Below are 25,717 nucleotides of genomic sequence, written 5' to 3' on the forward strand. Positions count from 1 at the left end.
AAATTTACAGCTAATTTCTCTAATAAAAGTCTCATTTCTCAACTATATAGGGAACTAAGCCAAATGTATAAAAGTAAGAGCCATTCCAATATTGGTAAATGGTCAAAGGATATAAACAGACAAGTTTTAAGAAGAAAGCAAAGCTACCAACATTTACATGTAAAAAATGTTCTAAATCATTACTGGTTAAAGAAATGCAAATCAGAACAACTCAGAAACCCCTCACATTTATCAGATTGGCTAACATGAGAGAAAAGGAAAATGACAAAAGCTGGAAGGGATGTGGAAAATTTGGAACACTAATGCATTGTTGGTGGAGTTGTAAACTAGTCCAACCATTCTAGTGAACAATTTGGAACTATGTCCAAATAGCTACAAAACCATGTATACCCTTTGTCCCACCAATACCACTACCAGGTCTGTATCCCAAAGAGATTGAAGAAAAGGGAAAAGAATCTATATGTACAAAAATATTTATAGCAGCTTTTTTTAAGAATTAGAAATTGAGGGGATTCCCATCAATTGGGGAATGGCTGAACAAGTTATGGCATATGATTGTGATGTCATACTAGTGTGCTGTGAAAAATTATGGGAAGATATATGAACTCATGAAAATGAGCAGAACTAGAAAAATATTGTATATAGTAACAGCAATACTCTAAGGATGATCAACTATAAACACTTAGCTATTCTGATCAAGATGGTGATCCAAGACAATTCCAAAGGAATCATGATGAAAAATGCTATCGACCTCCAGAGATAGAACTAATTAACTCTGAATGCAGATTGAAGCATATTTTTTTTTAACTTTATTTTTCTTGGGGTTTTTTGATCTGTGATTTCTTTTGCAACATATGGAAATGTTTTGCATGACTTCATATGCATAACATATTTCTTGGCCTCTCAATGGGTGAGGAAGGGGCAGGAAGGAGAAACAGAATTTGGAACTCAAAATTTAAAAAAAAATGAATGTAAATTTTTTTACATGTGATTGGGAAATAATGAAATAAAATAAAAAAAATATATTTTTTTAAAGTCTCCCTCAAGTGCCCAGACTGAGGAACAGTTGACAAATTATGGTGTACGGTATATGATAAATGGTATACAGTATACGAAATACCTCTGAAGATTTATATGAACTGATGCAGAATGAAATGGGCAGAACCAGAAGAGCAAAATATATGATAATATTCTAAACAAAGACAACTTAGAAAGTTTTAAGAGCGCTGATCAGTACAATGCCCAATCACAATTCCAGATCACTGAAGATCTCTGCTACTCATCTCCTGAGGGAGGAGCGACAGATCCAAGATGCAGAATGAAACATGCATTTTTTCCCAGAAATGAACAATGTAGTAATATGTTTTGCTTAAATATGAATATTTATTATAAGGAATTTCTTTTTCTTTTCTTTTAAATTAGAAAGTGGAAAGAAAATAAATGCTTAATTTAAAAACCAATTCTTTCCCCATGAACTGCTGTGAAAGGTATCTTATTTCCTTCTCTATTTTTTATGGTATGAACTTTATTATTTAGGTTACAAGTACATTTTTGGCTTAGTATATTTATTGTCAGACTGTCATTTTGCCTCTTTTTGTATTCCCAGTGCTTAGCACAATGTCTGCCACATAATAAGCATTTAATACGTTTACTGATCAACTGATTGAGATGTTAGTGTAAGCATAATTTCTGACAAATTGCTTTTTTAGTTTTCTTGGTAGTTCTTGACAAACGGAGTTCTTCCCTCAACTAATTTATGCTCTAAGGTTATCAAACACTGAGTTATTAAGATATTTTTTCTGATTCTTCTTTATATAGTATAATCCACTGATCTTCTTTTCTGTTTTTAAGTAGGGTCAAATATTGTTGATTACTGCTTTATAGTTTGAGGTCTAGAAGTGCTATAGGTTGACATACTTTGTAAGAGGGGTTTAGATATCTCATGGGAAGTACCTCTTGAATCAAAACAAACCATTTCAATAATTTTTTGTTTTGTTTTTTGGGGTTTTTTTTTGTAGGGCAATGAGGGTTAAGTGACTTGCCCAGGGTTACACAGCTAGTGTCAAATGTCTGAATCTGGATTTGAACTCAGGTCCTCCTGAATCCAAGGCCAGTGCTTTATCCACTGCACCACCTAGCGGCCCCCAATATCAATATATTTTATAAAAGCATGAGATTTTACATGTGAATTAATGAGCTAGGTACAGAATGAAGTTAAATACTTTTATTTTACATATACTAAAACTGAGGCCTAGAGATTTAAGTGTCTTACTTAAGTATTACATAGATATTAGGTATCTGGGATGGAGATTCAATCCAGGTCTTCCTGGTTCAAGTACAGTGCCCTAGCCACTGAATCAAGTTGACTTTCATTTCAAAGAAACTAAGTCTCTATGTTTTCAAAAACCTATCTTTTAATATCAACTTTTCCCCACATTATGTTATGGAGCTGTGAATAATAGAATACCAAAATCTTACAAGAAATAAAATTATAGATCACTCAAAGAGCAATAGAAAGAGCTAAATGGTGGGTATAAATGGGCTATAGCATATTACCAATGAGGAAATATATGCAAAGATTATCAAAGCAATTTCTGGCCAAAAAAGTAGGCAGACCATAGGGAAAATGGACAATTAGTGAGCTGCCCTGTTACCCACATGATGTTAAAAGGTTCAGAGAAAGGCCTCATAGCACAATGGGCAGAATCCCTAGAGGGTATTTATCAGAGGATATGGACAAGGGTCCAAAAGGATGAGAAGACATGGGTGAGTTGTGCAATATGTACCACTGGAAAGAATACCTACACTTACATGATCATAGTTTCCACTGAAGCTTAAGTACTAAAGTAAATAAAGTTCTTCAATGACACTTAAATGAGTCGAATTTTTATTAATAAAATTTAATACAATTTCTTTCATTAAAAATTTGACAAGCAAATAATCTCAGTTCTGGTTTTCTTTTTAAAAATGTTTCAAACTCATTTTTATTATCGAACATCCATCTTTTTTCCTGTATGCTTAAGCTCAGATTTGCAGGACAGATCATTTGGGCTGCCTCCTGAGCTCTTCCAAACACATTACTGCATTTCCTCCTTCTTTTTCTAGTGGGTGCCAAATAGTCTTACTTTATTTCAATGTTCTTTCTTTCGTATTTGAAGGTCTTTCTCCTTATGGCTTGCAAAAGTGTATTGTTAAATTTAACCACTATATATCTTGGAGCTTTCAGCTTTGGGTTTGTTGTTGTTGTTTTTCCTGGAGGTGAACTGAATTCTTTCGATTGCTATTTCATTTTCTATGTCTAGAAATTCTGGGCAGTTCTCTTTTATTATTTCCTTAATTATGATGTTAAGTTTTTGTATTCTGCTATGTTCTTCTGGGAGACCAATAATCCTTAGATTGTCTCTATGCACCCTCTCTTCAAGATCAGCTTTTTAAAAATAAAATAATAATAAACATTTTTATTTAAAATTTTGAGTTCCAAATTTTATCCCTCCTTTCCTCCCTCCCCTCAAAACCTCTCTGAGATGTCATAGGCTATATCTGTGCAATTATGTAAAACATTTCATAAACATATACAAAACACATCAATCATTTTGTATAAGAAAACTTGAATAAAAGAAAAGATGCAAGTGGAAAACAGAATTCTTCATGGTGTTCAATCAATATCAATTCTTTCTTTTGAGGTAGGTAGTATGCTTTATCATTAGTCCTTTGGGATTGTCTTGGATAATTGTATTGCTGAGAATAGTTAAATCATTCACAGTTCTTCATCAAACAATATTGCTGCACAACGTTCTCCTGGTTCTGCTCACTTCACTATACATCAGTTCATATAAGTCTTTCCAGGCGTTTCTGAAATTGATCAAGATTAGCATGTTTTGCTTGGATAGAGAGCATATTTTTTTTCTTCTAGGCTGTCTTTGACTTCTGTGTATTGTATTACCAATATATAGTTCTCTTTCTGTTTGTGAGGCCTGTCATTGAAAATTCAAGTTTTTCTATTCAGGTCATTATTACTGTTGTGCAGGACATGTTTTGCTCTCATAATTCTCTTTTTTAAACCACTCAAAAACAATGTGTTGTGGTTCCATGTTCTCATCCAATTCCACAGGGTAGTGATCAAGTGTTGGATCTTTTTTCATTCTGAAGTATTTATTCATAGATATCTAAACTAACTTACTAGATCTGGAGGCCAATATTTCCTTAAGTTGTTAGTGTTTTTCCTATTGATTTATCTAGTTATGTTCAAGGTCTTCTAGGTTGTAGCCCCTGGCAGGCTTTTGCTCCTGATGGATTGTGGCCTAGTTGGCTGTTGAGCCCTGAATTAACTTCCATAGCCTGGAACTGAGGTCTCCACAGCACTGGAAAGAGGGAGGGGAGAATGGAGTGTAGGGGTGTGTTTTTATGTAACTCTGTGTTGTATCCTTGGGTATGTTAGTGTAGCCTTGTTGCTGGTAGTGTAGGAGGGAGGGGAGAGGTGGTGAGTGAGCAGGGTCTGTAAACATCAATTCTTGAGTTTTGGAGTTTTTTTAACTTCTTTTTTGGATTCTGGGTGTCCTAGACATTGGAGTCAGCTGATGATACTTTTTCTTTGGTGAATAATTTCTGTTTTGGAGAGGTATGAGAGGTCAGAGAGATTAGAGAAAATGTCTAGTTGGCCATCTTGTTGCTCACACAACCTGGAAACTCCCATCATAGAAACTGAAGGATCATTCTGGAATTATACTAAGAAACTGACTAAAATGTTCCCTTGTTCTATCTCTGCTTACACCTTGCTATACCATAGCCATGGATTACTTCCACCATTTGCCTCCTTCACTCTGAAATGTGCTGCTGAAGGAAGCTGAAATAAATTACAAAACTGTGAGACTGAGTTGGCTACAAATTTCTTATATAATCTCAACTGGGCAAGGCAATCCTTCTGCTTGCTCCCTCTTAATTGATTCTTTTTTCAAAAAAATTTATAAAAGTATTTTATTATTTTCCAGTTACATGTAAAGAGTTTTCAACATTTGTTTTCATAGGATTTTTAGTTCCAAATGTTTCTCCTTTCTTTCCCTCCCCCCCTCCCCAAGACGGAAAGCAATCTGATATAGGTTATATATGTACAATCACATTACGTGTATTTCTGATTAGCACAAGGGAAAAAAACTCAAAAAAGAAGGGGAAAAAACCAGCCCCAAAGTAGAAACAGTATGGTTCAATCTGCATTCAAAATCTTTTTTTCTGGATGTTGAGAATATTTTCTATCATGAGTTCTTTGAAATTGTTTTAGATTATTGCACTGCTGAGAAGAGCCAAGTCTATCAAAGTTGATCATCACACAATGTTGCTGTTACCGTGTAGAACGTTCTCCAGGTTCTGCTCCTCACACTTAGCATCAGTTCATGTAAGCCCTTCCAGGTTTCTCTGAAATCCTCCTCCTCATTGTTTCTTACAGCACAATAGTATTCCATTATATTCATATACCACAACTTGTTTAGTCATTCTGCAATTGATGGGCATTCCCTCAATTTCCAATTCTCTGCCACCACAAAGAGAGATGCTATAAATATTTTTGCACATGTGGGTCCTTTTCCCTCTTCTATGATCTCCTTGGGATACAGACCTAATAGTGGTATTACTGGGTCAAAGGGTATGACTAGTCTCATAGACCTTTGGGCATAGTTCCAAATTGAGCACTCTCCAAATCGATTGGATCAGTTCACAGCTCCACAAACAATGCATTAGTGTTCCAATTTTTCCACAGCTTCTCCAACATTTATTATTTTCCTTTTTTGTTATTTTAGCCAATCTAATTGATTACTTATCCTTTCTAATCTCTCAAGTCCCTAACCTTATTTCTCCCCCACCTTCTAGGGTAAGGACATAGCTTCATGCATCACTGAAAAAAAAAATTCACTACACTATTTCCTCCCTCATCTTGCCTCTACCTGACTACGCAATCCCTTAATGATATTTTCTATTATGTTCTCCTTTATGTCAGTCTCTGATGAAGAGGTGGCCCTACTCATTGCCATGGTAAACTCCTTTACATGTACCCTTGATCTTATCCCCTTCCATATTCTCCATCAGACTGTCTCCATTATCATTCCCTTACTCTATCTTCAAAGTTTCCCTATTTAGCATTTCCTTCCCTGTTGCCTATAAACACACTCAGGTCTTTCCATAATGAGCCCTCACTAGTTTCTACCATTCTCAGTAGCTAACATCGATTCCACTTCTACTTTCATTCTTTTCTAAGTCTTCTGGAATCTGCCTTCTGACCTCACCATTCAATGAAAGCATACTAAATAAAATTATCAGTGACCTCCAAATTGCCAAATCTAATAGCCTTTGCTCAATTCTTATGTTTCTTGAGTTCTTGGTGGCATGTGACACTTGTTCTAGTCTTTCCTTCTCCTCAGCAGCAGTTACTGCTACTGCCTATTGGACATTGCAAACTAGATGTCCTGTGGGCATCTCAAATTCAACCAACATGTTCAAAAGAAAATTCATTATTTTCCTACTCCTTCGACATTCACACACACATACATACAGACAGTCACACTCTCTTTTCTGAACTTGTCAAGTGCTTCACTCAGATCTGCAACCTCAATGCCATCCTTGTATCTAAGTATACAATCAGATGCAAATCTTGTAGATTCTATCTCTACCACATCTCTGCCTCTTCACTTATACCTGGACTAGGTCAAGAGCTTACTATTTGGTCTCCCTACCTCAAATTTCTTTTTATTTCAATCAATCCTCCACACAACTGTCAAAGTGATTTTCCTAAAGTGCAGGACTATTCATGTCAACAATATCCCCCACCCCGTTTCCCTCAATAAACTCCAGTTATCTCCGATGATTTCTAGGATAAAACACAAAGTCCTTTAAATCTCTCCCTTTTCCTGGCTAAACAGCAATTTGTTTAAAATTGATGCCTCCACTTTCGTCCTCTCAACCTCTTAATTCTTTGCGGTCTGGCTTGTGATATCATTCAATTGAAATTGCTCTCTCTAAAGTCAATGACCTCTTAGTTGCCAAATCAAATGGCCTTTTCTCAATCCTCACTCTTTTTGACCTCTCTTTTGACCTTTGACACTGTGAATTATCCTATTTCTCCGCGCTCCTATCTTCTATATTTTTGTAACATTGTTTTCTCCTGGTTCTCCTGTGCAACCGACTGCTTCTTCTCAATCTCTTTTGCTTGATCTTCATTCAGGCTATTCCTGTTAACCATGGGTATACCACAGGGATCTGGTCCCATGCCTTTTTTTCTTCCTCTATACTATTTCTCTTGCTGATATCATCAGTTTCCAAGACTTCAATTATCATCTCTATGCAGATGATTCTCAGATCCATTTGTCTGGCCCTAATCTCTCTTCTAACCTCCAAACTGGATCTCCTGTAGATACCTTAGAATCAGCATGTTCAGAACCGAACTTTTCATCTTTCCTACCAAGTCTTCCCCTCTTCCTCTGTTATTACTGTTGAATGCCACCATCCTCCCACTCATGCAGGCACAAAGCTAAGTGTCATCCTTTACTCCTCATTCTCTTTCACTCCCTATATCAGCAGCCAAATGCTCTTACTTATACCTTTTTAACATTTCTCATGCATGCCTCCTTTCTCTCCTCTTCAAGTGCTATCAACCTTGTTTAGGTCCTCATCACCTCAAGCCTAGACATATTGCAAGAGCCTGCTGGTGAGTCTCCCCAGACCTGGTAAGGTCTGAAGTGCCTCCTACTCAAGGAAAACCTCCACTCTTCTGTCAAAGTCATCTTCCTAAAACATAAGTCTGACTATGCTATACCCCTACTAGTCAGTAAACTCCAGTAGTTCCCTATTACTTTCAGAATCATAAACAAAATCCGCTTTTTGATTTTTAAAGTTCTTCCAAACCTAGCACATATTTACACTTTCAGTCTTCTGTCATCTTACTCTCCTCCACATTGTCTGTGAGCCAGTGACACTGGCCTCCTTCATATTCCTCAAACAAAACACTCCATCTCCTAACTCAGCATTTTTATGTCTCTGTTCATCGATTAAGCAAAATAAATCAGTTTATACAGTCTAGGTTTATCAGTCTAGGTTTATCTAGTATTATCAGAGTGGACAGAAAACCCACCTGGGCCTCAAGAAGCCTCAGATTAAAGTCCTTCCTTTCTCCCTCCTCATCTCTACCTACTGGACTCCTGGGCTTCTCTCAAGTCTCAAAGCTAGTCCCACCTTTTGTACCACTCTTCCCAGTACCCTTAACACTAGGGCTTTCCCTCTGAGAGTCAAACTGATCTTGTGTCTAGCTCATTTGTACAAAGTCATTTGCGTGTTGTCTCCCCTATGAGGCTGTGAGTTTCTTTAAAGTAGGGACTTTGGTTTTGACTTTCTTTGTTTCCCCATCATTTAGCTATGTGCCTGGCACATAGAAGGTGCTTAATTAATGTATGATGAATGACTGACTTAAGAGAGACCTAAGTTAGAATCTCACCTCTGACACTGAGTAGTTGTGTGAACTATCAGCAAGTCACTTAACCACTCATCAGTAAAATGGGAGCAGTAATACTTGTACTAACTTCACAGAGATGTGAAGATAAAATGAGTCAATATAGTTAATATTATTTTGTAAACCTCACAGTAGTATGTAAAGATCAAGTATTAATATTATATTACCTCTTACCCCCAAACCTATGCATGAACTTCTCCAAAGAGGGCTACGTTGTAAAGGGAGCACAGTACAGTGGAAAGAGCACAACATTTATAGTCAGAGAAAGCAGGCTCCAATCCTGGCTCAGCTACTTACTAGCTGAGTGACTTTGGGCAAGGCACAACCCCCTCTGAAATTGAGTTCTTCATCTATAAAATGAGAAGCCGCTGCCTCCCTGAAGGCATGGTGCCCCACCCACTGGCTGTGGCTATTGCCATGGTGATGCAGCTCACATCATCACCACGCACCCATGCCTACATGGGCCTGGCCAAATTACCATGACTAGAAGCCTGGTGAGGGCAGTCAGGTGACCTTCAGCATCCGGAAGCTGGGAAGGCTGGAAGTTCTATAGCCACCTGCTAATTCTGTCAATCAGGGCTGCCAACCAATTGGCTTGGGGCTGAGTGCAGATGGCCCGGTTTTCTGGCGTGAGAGAGGGAGAGAAACGGGACACAGCTGTTTGCTCTTTGGGAACTGGTGAGTCCAGGTGGTGGTGTGATTGCAGGACATATAATTTTCCTTCTCCTATTCCCTTTTTCTTTGTCCCTATTTTTATTAACCTTACTTGTGTTTTAAATTTGTTCCCATCAATAAACCCTGTTTTTTTTTTTTCTGAAAGAGGCTGTTAATCTCCTTTCTTACCCCAATATTATGGCAAGCTGCCCAATTAAGTCTCCCATATTAAATTTGGCCCTTATACCCACTTTGCCTTGGTTTCTTCATCTGTAAAATGTGCTGGAGAAGGAAATGACAAACCACTCCTGTATCCTTTCCAAGAAAACTCCAAACATGACTGAAATGACTCAATAACAACAACCACCCAAAAATTAGGTAGGATTATAATGCTACTATCCCCAAACCTCCTATTGTCTCTGCTTTTCACTGTGAATGGAAATAAACAATAATTAGATATAATATATGCTTAAAGTTTTTTTTAAAAAACACATTCATACATTTCTCTTGAATTTTCTATTTGGCTCAGAGGGATGCTTTGCTAGTCATACACACTTCAAGACAGAAATCTAGAATGAGTTGGCATTTACTATAATAATTATGTAAACTATCACAAAGTCAAAAGGTTAAAATATTCAAAACTTATGTCCTGAATCAGTCCCTGACTTACTGTGAATCTTTAAACTATTACTTAACCTCTCTCTTTGGTTGGATTAGCTAATAAAACAGGAAGAGTAAAATAATACCCCCTCCATTATCTTTTGCTATTTTACATTTATTTATATATGTACATCTTACATTTCTGGAAAAAGTAAGCCTTTTGGGGGCGGAAACGCTTTCACTTCTGTGTCTGTAACCCCGGTGTCCAGTATGACATTATGACATAGTAGGTACTTAATAAGGCAAATCTAAAACAAATTCCCAAACATCTTCAATATAACAATTTCAAAATGTATCTCCATAAAACTATGTACAAACATAAGTGTTAATAAACAGAAATGACCAACTAATCTACAGGAGCAGAAAGTAAGAAAAGTGCCTGGGTAATCTGTCCTTTTTAAGACTTAAGAGCTTGCTATATTATATTACAAAGAATGGATTACAAAATTTCCATTCTCCTCAGCCAAGAAAGAGAAATAACAGTGATACAGTATCTACAATTTCACTGGCCCCAAAACAATCCGTTTCACTAGAAAAATTCAGTTAAACATACTGTAAAAAGTAAAATTTATATATTCTAAGTTATGGAGATAGTATGCCACAGTGGATAAAAAGCCCAATTGTGACCCAAGAAGACTTATGTTCAAGTCCTCCCTCTGAAATGTACTGGAGCAAAACACTTAATCTCTCAGTATTTCAGGTAATTCTCTTAGATTATAAATTATAGAGAAGTTGCTGATCTGCATTGCTGAAGGGAGTTTAGTTTTCTCACTGGAGTTCCCTACACCAATGAAAAAAGAAATCTAGGTTCATATTGTGATGCTTTATATTTTATTTCAAATGGAGAAAAATGAGAATTATCTTATGTTTAAAATTATCTAAGGCTTGAATAACAATATCACTGTAATCTAAGGTTTGAATAGCAGTGTCACTATCTGAGGTCACCAGTTCCTCTTCCAGTTTAAATCTTACCTTAAAAAAAACCAACCACCACCATCAACAACAGCCTAGATCTCTGATGCTTTTCTTAAATCTTCTGAGATGATTTACTCCCTTTTTGACTTTCCTGTTCCTATTTTATCCAAAGACTGAAAATTTATTTGCAAATTTTAAGCTAGTGGTGTTGAAGTCAAATAGAAAAGGTGGCCAATTAAACCATACACAAGGATTCCTGAAGGCCAAATATTAACTTAATTTTTGAAATGTAATATCCTCTATGTTTTATTGTATTTTTGTTTATTTTGTCAAATATTTCCCAAGTACATTTTAATCTGGTTCTAGCAGCAATAAGGAGTGCTGGGCCTACAGGCCACAAGTTAGATGCCTTTGCTTTAGGCTACCATTACCACATACGAAAAGACTATAAATACCCTATATTTTCCATACCCTATTTGACATAAAGAGGAAGGGGAAGTATTAGTTAAATATTAGAGTAAAAGAAGAAACTATATTTAATTTAATGATATAATCCAACAGACTGACATTAGCTACTCACTATTTTTACATAGTTACTAGAGGACACATCTGATACTAATTATTTTAAGTTACATTTTTCTTTTGAAAAATTTGCAATGCATACCAGTGCTTGTATGAGAGATTTATAAACAAATAACCTGGCAGTTTTGTTTATTAATTGTCCTCAAACTACACTGAATGGAATGTGAAATGTGTGCCAGGAAATCAATCACAAGGTTAAATGATAGATTCTTATTTATTTAATACATCTCTCTAGTCCATGCCTTTCCAGTTGATAAAGGCACAGTGCCAACGAGTAAATGAAATAATTGCCCTAAAATGACTGTCCAATATCTTGTTTCTATGAAATGGAATAAAAATTAGGAATGCAGATTAGTGTACATCTTGAATTTAATATGAAAAATATCATAATATCATGAAACATCTAAGCTACCAATTAGGTTACTTCAGCTTTCAAATGATTTTTCCCAATATCACTTGAAAGTCAACATTTTATTGGTGTTCATTTGCCATTGCTACTATGGAAAATCATCCTTAAATAAAAATTATATTCCAGACAAAAATTTTCAAAATACATAAAGATCCTTTAAAACAATAACTTAAAGATGGGGCAATATGACTCTGGGCAAGTCACGTAACTTCTGTTTGCCTCAGTTTCTTCAACTGTAAAATGGACATAACAGCACCTACCTCAAAGGGTTATTGTTAGGATTGAATGAAATAGTATTTATAAAAATATTTATAAAATAATATTTATAAAAATACTGTGTTTTCTTGGCACAGTAATCAGCATAAAGTAGGCACTATATACATGCTTATTTTATTCTACCTCCTTCTAATCCTGGTTTTGCCATTTACCTTGGACAAGCCACTTACCACTCTGGACTTTGATTTTCTCATCTGTAAAATTAAAACGTAGAGCAAAAACACATCTAAGGTCTTAACTTCTAGCTCTAAAAATTATACTAATGAAATACCTTTGAGTAAATTCGATTCCTCCTCTAAATATGTTGTTTTTTTTAAACTACCAAATCATTTTTCTTAAATGTTTTTCTAATTATGTTTTTAAGGAAAAAAAGCATTTTTATGAACCAAGTACACTGAAAGAATCACAGGATCAAGGATCAAGAGCTGGAAGGAACCTTAGCCGCCATCTAAACCAACCATCTCACTTTAAAAATGAAGAAATGAGGTTCATGAAGTTTATTACTTGTCCATAGTTACACAGGCAGTAAGAGGTATAGGTGGGATTTGAATCCAAGTTTTCTGATTCCAGAGTCAGTGTTCTTTACAAAGCACTAAATCTATTCTCTAAAATTCTATAAATCATATACATTAGGTACATGCTGATGATGATACAGTCTGAAATCACTAGGCCAAACTACTACTAGCAAGATAGATGACTTAACTAGGCACACACAATCAACTCAAGGATTAACAAACTATTTATGTCATACTGTCTTTTGAAGAGAGATCAGCAAAGACAAGAAGCATGTTTTGTTTTGTTTTAAATTAACTTCCATAACCCAGTTCCCAGTGAACACATTAAGTACGCAATAACTATATTATGATGAAAATGATGACAACTGAGACCAAAGTGCTTTGGTTAAGTGCCAAACTTCATGAACATAAACAAATGTTTACTAGATATTTACAGAATACACGGCAATGCACAATGCTCTCTGAAATTTAAAAAAGTTTAGACATAGTCCAAGACCTGATAGAATCTTCAATCTATCATTAAATAAACGAAATAAAAAACCAGTGATTGCACATCTGCTTAACAAAAACAAAAAACATTACATATAAAAAGTAGTGGTGAGTGTGGCTCCTTAAAAGAGGAGCCATTAGAAATCTTTAAGTGGTCACAAAAATGTTTCTCTAAACAATTTATGCTGAATCATACAATTATTTTTTTCCCCATGGGGCAATGAGGGTTAAATGACTTGCCCAGGGTCATACAGCTAGCAAGTGTCAACTGTCTGAGGCAGGATTTGAACTCAGGTCCTCCTGAATCCAGGGCCAGTGCTTTATCCACTGCGTCACCTAGATGCTCCCTAAAAGTCTTTTTTTTAAAATGAAAAAGGCATATGTGTACCTTCATGTAAAAAGTCATGTCAAGAAGCCTTTATTAACTGTCTTCCATGTGCCAGGTATACCACCAATCAAAATCTACCCTAATACAAATAACTGTTAGTTTGAAAAGAGGTTCCTTTGGTGTGGCAGGTAAGAGAGGTGCTAATTTTTAAAAGTTAGTTTTTGGAACTCAGAAGCAAAAGTAGAAAACTCAGTAATATTCTAAGATTAAGTCCAGGACTGGCTTTTCCTCATGACAAATTCATGCCAATGTTAAAAATAATCCTATGAAGCTACTCGTCACTTGATTCCACTGATCCCATAGTCAGATAAAAGCACAGTAGTAGAGTGATAGTGAAAAAAGAAAAGGGTGTTGTAAGGACAGCCTTACTAATATTTTGAGAGAGGCAGAGGAACTAGAGACCAAATTGCCAACATACTGTAAAGATTGGAATGATGCCACCTGCTGGAGTGCTACTGCAGGAAAGCTCCACCATGAGGAGAAGGGGTCTGAGAGCAAGCCATGCGGTTTTTCTTTGGTGTCAGGAAGTGACGTTTGCTTGTGGGAGGAAGAGGGGGCAAGGCTGGTTCTCTCACTCTTTTTCGCCAGGACTCTCATGGAGAGTGGAGCAGGAGAACTTTAGCTCCCAAGACAGATAGCTGAATCTAGGCCTCTTTTTCTCTCTCTTCACCAAATTCTTATTCTCCTTAATAAATGCTTAAAAGTCTAAACTCTTGCTAAAGCTTATAATTTATTGGCGACCACTCATTAGATATTTTAGACAGACTAGCTAGAATTTTAGCGCCTTACAGATGGTGTCCCTTCATGGTCGCCATCTATAAGGCGCTCAAATTCTAGCTAGTATGTCTAAAATATCATTTCCTTGATGAAACAATTCCCTGGATTATAGAGAAAGCAAAGGAGTTCCAGAAAATATCTACTTCTGCTTCACTGACTGTACCAAAGCCTTTGACAGTATGGATAACAACAAATTGTGGCAAGTTTTCAAAAAGATGGAAATACCAGATCATCTTACTTGTTTCCTGAGGAACCTATATGTGGACCAAGAAGCAATAGTTAGAACTAAACATGGAACATCTGATTGGTTTAAGATTGGAAAAGGAATATAACAAGGCTATATATTGTACCCCTTTTTATTTAACTTAAATGCAGAGTACATCATGCAAAATGTCAGGCTGGATGAATCAAAAGCCAGAATTAAGATTGCTAGGAGAAATATCAACAATCTCAGATGACTGAAGAGGAATTAAGAAATTTTCTTGATGAGGGTGAAAGAGGAGAGTGTAAAACCTGGCTTGAAGCTTAACATCAAAAACAAAACTAAGACCTTAGCAACTGATTCCTTCACTTCCTAGCAAATAGAAGGAGAAAAAAATGGAAGCAGTGTCAGATTTTATATTCTTGGGCTCAAAAATCACTGCAGATGGCAACTGCAGCCATGAAATTAAAAGATGCTTGCTCCTTGTAAAGTTATGGCAAACCTGGGCAGAGACATCACTTTCTGACAAAGGTCCATATAATAAAAACTACATTTTTTCCAGTAGCAATGTATGTCAGTGAGAGTTGGACTATAAGGAAAGCTGAGCACTGCAGATTCCATGCTTTCACATTGTAGTGCTGGAGATTTTTGAGAAATAAAGGAAATTTTTTAAAAATTGTTTTTCCCATTATAAGCTAACAAAGCTGATCACTTAGAGCAAGTGAATTAATACAAATATAAAATTCCCAAATTAATAAAATAGATTATTTAAATAATATTAGAAAAAGAAATTGAACCCATAAATAAACTCTCACAGGTGAAAAAGAAATATTCCATAAGCAGTAAGAATTACAAATAAATTCTATCTAACCTGAAACCATACATCAAGATAAGTTCCAAATGTATATATGACTTAGATATAAAAAGTCATATAAATAAATTAGGAGAGTAAGGAAGGAATTACCTTTCAGCTCTATTGATAGAGGAAAATTACACCACTAAACAAGTAATAGAGAGGATCACAGAAAATAAAATGGATAATTTTGATTATATAAAATCAACAAAGTTTTGTATAAACAATTCTGATGTAATTAGAATTAGTTGGAATGGCCTTTTGTTTTTGGAATTAGTACTGCTAACCTTTTCTCCTCTCCAACTCTCCTCCACAATTTTTCACTTTTCAATTTTTGGTTACTAGGAAAATAGTTGTTATTAATAGTCTTGTATATGTGGATCCATTTTCTCTCTCTTTAATCTTTTTGAGGCATAAGCCAAAAGGCCAATGAAAAATGTTTTTAAATGTATGGAAGAGATCAGAAGGGAGTATGGAAGAAAGCACAGAGAAGCAACCCAAGCAGTATGAAATACAGATTCAAAGTTTCATATACAATCCCCCTTTTGTGTTATCTTTGTTATAATCCTCCTTTGTGTTATCCTCCTTTTGTGTAATCAGTTTAAGCTCAAAATAAAATTTTAAAAATACATATGAAACAGTCATTCTTTTAAAAACACATTTTATACATATGTTTTCCATTATTTATAAGTACATGTATGTTTAATTTTTATGTGCATGTATATGTGTGCATATTCAATTGACGTGTATGAATGTATGGATATGTATACATATATACATTTAAGAACATATATGCTTATGTTATCTATTTGGACCTTTTAGAATTAAAACCCTATGTGTTATTCCGTAATTGGGCACAGCCATACATCAAACATTGTTCATACCTCTTAAATTGTTCCTCTCTGATCAACTGAGACTCAATTTTCAACAGAACTAGCTCACTATGGGGAAATTATGCTCTTTTCTTCAATGCTTCATGAAATATATCTTGCTCATCTAAAAAGTCTGACTCATCTGGAAGACTCTCTGACTTTGTATACCTCTTTCTCTGATGATGTCTGATAAATGAAACATTACTATCGCAAAGAGAAAACTAAAATTTAGATAAATTATTTTTCTCTGATGGTACTACAATTTTTTTTATAGCAACTTCAGACACAAAATGGTTTAGGGAGTTAGGTTCACAACTTACCATATCATTTTTGTTTTCCATAAAAATGCTAAGCTTCTTTAGGAAAGACACCACCAAAATTAGGAGTTCAAAATTATCTCGATCAAGTGCCTTCACTAGCATATGAACTATGTTCTTGTTCCTCATTTTTAGCTCAGTCCGAGTATCCTCAGCAAGGTTCAAAAGCAAATAAAGAGCAACTAGAAAAATAAAGTTAACTGGTTAGGGCACTGGATTGACAAGTCTTTCAAAATACAATAATTCTTTCCTAAAGACCAAAGTCCTAAGGGAAGATGAGCATTATTTTCAGCCATTTTTATTAGTTAATAATTAAGAGCAGGTAAGTCAGAAAAAAATTGTTAAATACACAGATGTGAAAATGGTAATTGGCAGAAATATGAAAAGCCAAGACAAGTTATTTATCATGTGCTTTATCACACTAAAGTTGCTATTCTGAAGTTAATTATAATGAAAAATGTGCCTCCTTATTTTGAACCAAATTCTGTGAGAAAGGAGAAATAATTTTTCTCATTCAAATTACTCCAATAAATAAATAAATGTTTATGGAAGGCCTAAAGTATAAGATAGTTGAAAATAGGTTATTTCATCATAATTTTCAACATATCACTTTAAATATCTGATTAACAATATAACATGTTAAAAGTTAAAAATTCAATTTGGGTCTGTTAAGCTGTGATGTGAAAGTAAATAAATCCCTTAAGGATCTCAAGTAACTTCATTTTTTAAAAAATTCTATTTAAAGCCCAACTCTTGGAAAAAAAATGTGATCAAGGTGCCTCTTGAATGATTAGGACAAATTATTCAATTTCTAATATTTTAAGAAAGTAGTTTAATTAAAAAAGGTTAATTCTCAGAGGTTTAAATGATTTTATAAATGCTGTTATAAGTGATTATAACAAATTACCGCTATGTACAGTATCTAAAGGGCAGCTAGGTGGCACAGTGGATAAAGTATTGGGCCTAGAGTCAGGAAGACCTGAATTGAAATCTGGTCTCATACACTTACTAGCTGTGTGACCTCTCAGCAAGTCACTTAACCCTGTTTGTCTTAGTTTCCTCAACTGTAAAATGAGCTGGAAAAGGAAATGGCAAACCACACTCCAGTATTTCTGCCAAGAAAACCCCAAATGGGGTTAGAGTTGGACATGACTAAAAATGACTAAACAATAATACAGGACCTAAATAAAACTGCCAGATTTCAGTGCTTTGATCAAATAAGTACTTAAAGGGGAACCAATGACTATTTTCAATATGAAGCTGGAAAGCCATCAAAGAGAATCAGTTCATTCTTGCTAATAATCATCTTCTGAGTTTTAGTTTTTTAACAATGATCTAGAGATTCTAAGTTCCAGGCTATGTTTATGTTTATGTTATCAATAAAGTCCAGAGACAGGAGATGACTGTCTCTTAAATCAGAGAAATGCTCAGATTTAATTTTTTTTATACAATTTCATACATGGAAAATATTAAGCTTTTAAGTTGGAAATTGGATGAAAGGTGTTATATATTATACACTAGGAAAAACATCTTTGAAAATTTATGTTTGAGATATCTGAATTCTAAGTAGATATAAATTTTAATATTTAGTGTGCTATATTAATGGAAACTGAGAAAGGAGAATGTGACGATTGTTTAAACAACCAATTAATCTGAAATAAACCTGAAGTAAGGACAGACAATGGGAAGGCTGGCATTATATTGAAATTTATAATATTTTCTATTAATTTTGGATTTGGCTTTTGTGAGACCATGAAAATCAGAACAAATAAATAAATTTATAAAGTAAGTACTTTTTCTTCTTTATAGATTAGGAATTTGTACCTCGTAAAAGTTGCTCCTGCTTTACCACCAAACCTTGATACTTCTTATAGGTTTTTTCATAATCTTTTTTCATAGTTTGGTTTTCAGGGTCTTCTTCTAGTAAAAATATCATGTTAAGGATCATATATTGATAAAATCAGAGAAAACCTATTGAAAATGCTATGAACGAAAGTATTCAAAATTGCCATACTCAATAATGTATTCCTATACTCAATCACATAGAATTAATTATGGACAAACACTTAACTGTAGAAATGTATATTCCTTATGGGTAGGAACTGTTTTATTTCTGTCTTCATAGACTCAGCACAATAGGCTGCCTATATTCTCCATCTGATCAGTGAGTATTTTATCTAATTCTAGATGCTACTTGAGAGAGCATAGTGACTAACTACAGAGCATTTAGATGACAGTAATACTGATAGTAAGAGACACTGATGAAGGGACACTGAAGACACTGAGGATTCATTCATTCAGTTATTTGTCATAAAGAAAGTGATCTTAAAATATCTGCATGGCTAGCATGTAGAAGAAGCAGCTTTGTTGTGTGTTATTCCAGAGACCAAAACTAGAACTAAGGGTTGGTAAGTTATAGGGAAACAAATTTTAATTTGATACTTTTTTCCTTAACATTTATAACTATTTATCCTGATATTTTCACTTTGGCTTTCTTTGAGTAAAAGTACTTCATTAAGGCAATAGCACTATATGACCAGATAAAAAAAATTCCATATATCTACTGCTATAAGCTACAGTCAACTGAAATCTCATTCTGAAAGGATATCAGCTTTCTTCTTCTTAGAAAGTTCCTCTTGCCACAATTCATGTCTCTTCAACTCATGATCAATTATGTTCATACAGAGAGCTCCAATTTTATAGTATGTGATTAGTCCATGAAATTGAGAAAAACTACATTAAAAGGACAAATGTACATATGTATTTATAGAAATAGCTGCAATTCAAGCTTGAGGCAATAGGTTTTAGGTACACAGTAAAATAAATTAATACACTATACCATGAGATAAGTTTTTTGTTCTTATAAAGGAATATATACACATTATACATTGAAGACTTGAAATCGGTAGGACTTTATTGCTCTCAGAATTGGCATTCTTTATTAAAAAGAAATGATTCAAATTTAAAGAAAAAATAGTTATTCAGAACATATTTTTAATAATTGCAACCCTATGAGTTACTCACTAACAAAAACTCAAAACTCAAAAACAATTTTCAGAAAGCTACTTAGCAAGACTAATTATGTCATAATGTTTGAAAGCCACTTTAATTATTATATAGACAATAACTTCTAATATTTTCCTATTTGCTAAATGAACATATATCTTATATCAGTTTTGTAAAAAGTACTATGTTAGAATGGTAAAAAACTGGAATGCAGGAAAGGCACTTATATTAGTTTCATAATTTTTGTACTTACCTGGAAAAGCAGAAGAAAATATAGATTATGTTAGTAGCCAGTTCTACACTTTGTTTCCAGTCTTCTCTCAGAACTCTGGCTAATGCACCAAGGGCAATTTCTGATGAAAAAAAAATCCAAATAATAATTATCTACCTCATCTCTAGTTCAGTGTGAAACTTTCACCTATTAATAACCAAGCTAATATGTTAAAATTGAGAAGATAATAGAAAGCAGTTTTTGTTTTTAGCCACAGAAAATAGGCTCAATAAATTAAAATTTGTGAAATGTCAAACTTCATAAAAATACATTAGGAATGTAAATGCAGATTAAGACATCCCTTAATATAAATTTTATAGAATTTTGCCAAAGTGGAGGTTCAGTTCATTAGACTATGGTGTGTAATTTATGACTCTCTTTCCATTTTTGAAACTAAGTTTCTGCAGACTCCAAGTCCAGTAAGAAGGACTCCCCTAATCAGTCAAGCAAGTTTTTCTGGCTTTGGATACCTCTAATTCTTTGTTAAATTTTCTTTATATTAAACTTAAATATGCCTCTCTACAGCTTTCTCTTGTTGTACTTAGTTCTACCCTTTGGAGATAAACTGAACAAGTCTTCACATGATAACTGTTCAAATACCTTAAGAGAGAAAGAATTCCTCTCCTCCCCAAGTATTTTATTGTCCAGCTTAAATATCCCTAGTTCCTTTAAGAAATACTCATATGGAATGGTTCCAGTCTATTCACTATCCTCTGGGTACAATCCTGTTGGTTAAAAATCCTTTCTATTTTTTTTTTCTTTTTGTGAGGCAATTGGGGTTAAGTGACTTGCCCAGGGTCACAGAGCTAGTAAGTGTCAAGTGTCTGAGGCCAGATTTGAACTCAGGACCTCCTGAATCCAGGGCCAGTGCTCTATCCACTGTGCCACCTAGCTGCCCCCAAAAGTCCTTTCTAAAATGTGATAACCTGAACTGAATGGAATATTCCAGATGTGATCTGACCAAGGAAGAATACAGTGGGGCAATTACATTACTGGGAGGCAATGGGAGGCAGTGGATAGAGCCTGGGCCTGGAGTCAGAAAGACTTACATTCGAATATGGCCCCAGATATTTCTAGCTGTGTGACACTGGGCAAATCACTTAATCGCTGTTTGCTTTAATTTACTGGGGAAGGAAATGGCTAACCACTACAGTATCTTTGCCAGGAAATCTCCATACAGATGTGTTCACGAAGAGCTGGACACAACTGAACAACAACGATAGGAAAGGGCCAACCAAACAGAAGATTTTATATTCAATTATTAAGTAATTGGAAGTTGGTGGAGTTTACTGGGAGGTATAGGGTGGGATGTTAACATGGTCAGTAATAGACTTTAGTTTTTAAAATTTCAGTTTCATTTTATTTTCAGTTCCAAATTCGCTTCCACTCTAACCCCTCCCCTACTTATTGAGAAGGCTAGAAAAACAAAGCCTATTAAAAATATGTATAGTCATACAAAACAAGTTCCTATATTAGTCATGTCAAAAGAAAGGAAAAGATGAGAAAGGAAAAGAAGAGAAAAGAAAAAAATGCTTCAATCTATACCTTGGTCCATCAGAATATTTCATCGTATGAATTCATTGCCAATGGTATCTTTTAGCAAAATGTATTATTTCTATTAGGTCTATATTTGCTTTTGTTTTGTCTGAGATGATTGCTACCTCTGCGTTTTTTACTTCAGCCGAAGCATAACAGATTTTGCTCCAGCCCCTTATTTTAACTCTGTTTGTATCTGTTCAAATGTCTTTCTTATAAACAATATATAGTTGAATTATGTTTTATGGGTGAGTTCATCCCATTCAAATTCCACTGCATTTTCCTATATCCCATTCTCTTATATTTCCCCTTCTCTTTTTTATCCCTGTCCTCTCTCTTTTTTTTTTTTTAAGTGAGGCAATTGGGGTTAAGTGACTTGCCCAAGGTCACACAGCTAGTAAGTGTTAAGTGTCTGAGGCCGGATTTGAACTCAGGTACTCCTGACTCCAAGGCCAGTGCTCTATCCACTGTGCCATCTAGCTGCCCCCCTGTCCTCTCTTTAAGGGCCTGTTTTGCTTCTGAATATTCCTTCCTCTGATCTTCCTCCCTCACTGATTAGGCAGCAGAAAATAAGTGGTGTCAACAGCCTGGGGGGGAAAAAAAGGCTTGAAACAACCACTGTGGTAAGTTATAGAGGGAATTAGGATGGTCCCGCTTCATCTTAACTATCATCAATCTAGAGTGGACTCAAACAGCATACTTTTTTCTTTCAGTTTTGTTTAGTATGAGTAATAGGAGAAGCAGATCGTTGGAGTAATTCAGGGTTGGAACTTGACAAAGTATTAACAGTGAAAGCAAGGTAACATACAAAATCTTACTGTGCTTATCAATTATAAATTTAGCATTTGATTTATGGTAGCTTAAATGCTCTCCTTCAACATATCTCCCATGCATACTTCAAAATAATATGATTCCTGAAAAGTTGTTATTACAGTCATAACTATTAAATTAATGAAGAGGGGAAGAGGTTCAGTGTAGGGACCAACTCAAAGAGTTTATTATCCCTATAGATGATAAAGTCCTATAGTTGCTCTATTTTCAATTGAAATTGTGTGATTTTTATCAAGACTGAGAAGTCTCCTAAATAAGATCCATAATAATTTTAAAGAGTTTGGTCTGCTATTGAAACACAAGAAAGACCAAAGTGATGACAAATCACCTAGTCTCAAGAATATGATATATAGATGGGTAGACAACATACATAGCCTACCTATCAGTATATGTACCTTGGACTACAAATGGACAATGAGCTTAAAGTTGGCCTAAAACTGAACAAGAAAAGAGTGGGCTGGTTTGCCTTGGGAAATGGCCAACTTATTTAAATGATGCTCAAACTTTTCTTTGAAACAAAAGCCATACTTTCAAATGCCCATATTCTTTCAAAGATAACATATTACTGTGAGTCATAGAGTATTAAAGTCTTTCAAGAACTAAAGTTGAGGATCATCCAAAGATCAAGTGAGAGGGACTTAGATGTATGTATGCTATAGCACATTACAAAGAGGAATTTGAAAAGTGGCATAAAAGATAGCACTGGAAAAATAAATGAACAGAAAAAATATGGATCAGTCACAGAAAGAGAGAGATAATTGATGGATGGTTCATTTTCCATTGGTATTTAGGCAAAGTCAAGAAAATGCAAAGAAAGTACATTGAATGGAAAGCCTTTTGGTGAACTTATGGGAGAAGACGGATAAGAATTACACAAGATTGGTAGCCATGGATGGGTTTTGATTTGTATCACTGAGATCCACACTGAAAATATTAAACCCCAGGCAGTGTTCAGAAGAAGACAATGAAGCTGTCTTTAAGTCATATGAAAATATGCAAACATAAAAACTCTGAGGTACCACCCTCACACCTATAAAAAATGACAAATGCAGGAGAGGATGAGGGAAATATAGGTACACTAACAAACTGCTGGTGGAATACAGTACTAGTCCGACCATTCTGGAGAATAATTTGGAGCTTTTCCCCAAGAGTTATAAAACTTTACATACACTTTGACCCAGTAATACCACTACTAGGTCTGTATCCCAAAGAGATCAAAGGAAAAGGAAAAAGGCCTATACATACAAAAATATTTAGAGTAGTTCTTTTTCTTGGGGCAAAGAACTAGAAATCAAGGGGATGATCATTAATTGAGGAATGGTTGAACATATGGCATATGATTGGGAGGGAGTACTACTGTGCTATAAGAAATGATGAGAGTAATGGTTTCAGAAACACATGGCAAGATCTATATGAACTGATGCAAAGTAAAGTGAGAAAAACTGGGTGATTTTTGTGCACAGTAATAGCAACTATAAAAAAACTTGGTTACTTTGATCAGTAGAATCATATAAGACAATTCCAAAGGACTCATGACAAAAAAATGCTTTCTACCTCCAGAGAACTAATGAAGTCTGAGTGAAAACTGAAGTATAATTTTCTCAATTTATTTTTCTTTTAAAAAAACATGACTAATATGAAAATATATTTTGCATGATTATACACGTATAATTGATATCATATTGCTTGCCTTCTCAGTGGGTGGAGAAGGGTGGGGGAAGGAAGAGGAGAATTTAGAACTCAAAATTTAAAAAGAAAAGAATGCCAAAAATAAATAAATACTTTTTAAAGGGCAATGGGAAAAGGAAATTGAAAATTACTTTTACATATGATGCTTGCTTTTGGTTTTAGACATTTTTATGATATTAAAAAAGGGTCTCTCTATGTCCTAAAAAGAGAAAAAAAATCACAGATTCACCATCATATTGAGTAGAGTGTTGGATCATATTAAATACATAGCATTCCCAAAATCCTAGTACAGCTTTAAGCCCTGAATATGACAAAGGACCTACAAGCATAATCTGTAAATTCTACATAAAACTCTAAGCAAATACCTTTGTTATAGGAATAGGGACTAGGGGATTGGATCTTTAATTTCACGGATAGAGAAAACTCCCAGATGAGGAGAACCTCTCCTAATGCCAATTGGGTGCTCTCTCTGCAAGTAATAATTCTAGAGAGTTGTCTAGAGCATTGAGAGATTAAGTAAACTGCCTAAGGTCATGAAGCCAGTGTATATCACAGGCAAGACTTGAACCCAGGTTTTTCCTGGCTCTGAGGCCAGCTTTCTATCACTATACCATATTATATCCCTCAAAAACATGCTTCCTGGTCCCTAACAATTATATGCCAAAAGACCTAAAAGCATATCTATAAGTTCTAAAAAATTAAACAAATAACTTTGCTATATTTTCACAGTATGTTATCATGGAAAACTCCCATCTAACTAGAATAGAAAGAGGTATTTGAATTGTGATATTTTGATTAACTGAAAATTACCATCTATGGTATGGGACTAAAGTAATAAAAATGATTTCACAAACCAGGAAAGAGAAAAAAAAAGTTCTTACTTACATTAATCACATGTCATGTACCACACAAGGACTGCTACTTTTCAAAACATTCAAATACAATGAAATAACTTAAAATTCAAATCATGCTAAATATATTTTAACCATTCTTAGGTTACTCAGCACATACATAGTTCAGGGTTTTTATTATAGAATACTGGGAGAAAATAAGGTTGCTTCAACTTTCCACTTGTTTAGAAACCAGATTTATAGGAATTTAATATATTTAATGACTAATTTATTAAAAAATTAAAGTTATTTGCAATATCCTTAATTATTATAATTCTTACTACATTTTATTCATTTAGGTGTAGAATAAGAGCCCTAGTAAAACAAGACTCAAATTTTATTTTGTTTTCCTTCCCTAAAAGTACAATGTAAAAAGTTTAAAAGAGAATATTAAATATTATAGCCTAACTTTTATACAGATCAGTTAGATATGCTTCAGGAAATTAAAATGATATAAGAAAGTGACAAATGTTGGAGAGGCTGTAGAAAAATTGGGACACTGATTCATTGTTGGTGGAACTGTAAAATGATCTAACCATTTTGGAGAATAATCTTGAGTTATTAAACTACCTATACCCTTTGACCCTGCAATACCACTAATTGGTCCATTTCCAAAGATGATTAGAGAAAAAGGAAAAGAAGCTATATGTTCTAAAACGTTTATAGTAGTTCTCTTTGTGGTAGCAAAGAACCGGAAATTGCTGGGATGCCAATCAATTGGGGCATGGCTGAACAAGATGAGTATATGATTGTGATGGAATACTTCTGTGCTATAAGAAATTATGAGCTCAATGCTTTTAGGAAAAACATGGAAAGATGCACAAAATAATGAAGAGTGAAATGAGCAGAACCAAGAGAACATTGTATACAATAATAGCAGTATTATTTTAAGAATGACTTTGAGCGAATAAGCTATTTTGTCTATTGTAAATACCCAAATTAACTATAAAGCACATACAAAGACTATCTGCATTGAGAGAGAGCTGATAAATAGAAGTATATAGAGAATAATTTTACATGTATATAGGTGTAGATGTGTATACACACACACACACACACACATATATATACATATATATTTGTGTCTAATCATAGCT

General features: G+C 34.6%; 1 protein-coding gene across 2 annotated transcripts in view; it reads right to left on the minus strand.

Moving 5' to 3' along the window:
• The window catches only part of KIFAP3 (kinesin associated protein 3), a 192,741-nt gene that overhangs the window by 132,454 nt on the left and 34,570 nt on the right, over positions 1–25,717 (minus strand). For both annotated transcript variants that reach the window (XM_044005022.1, XM_044005023.1), the window contains exons 6-9: positions 19,657–19,756; positions 19,006–19,130; positions 18,222–18,320; positions 16,401–16,579 (exon numbers count right to left, since the gene is read on the minus strand). In XM_044005022.1, coding sequence (XP_043860957.1) covers positions 16,401–16,579; positions 18,222–18,320; positions 19,006–19,130; positions 19,657–19,756 — 503 coding nt within the window. The remainder of the gene's footprint in view (positions 1–16,400; positions 16,580–18,221; positions 18,321–19,005; positions 19,131–19,656; positions 19,757–25,717) is intronic.

This window comes from Dromiciops gliroides, chromosome 4, assembly GCF_019393635.1.
Source record: "Dromiciops gliroides isolate mDroGli1 chromosome 4, mDroGli1.pri, whole genome shotgun sequence".
In the NCBI taxonomy this organism is placed as follows: Eukaryota; Metazoa; Chordata; class Mammalia; order Microbiotheria; family Microbiotheriidae; genus Dromiciops; species Dromiciops gliroides.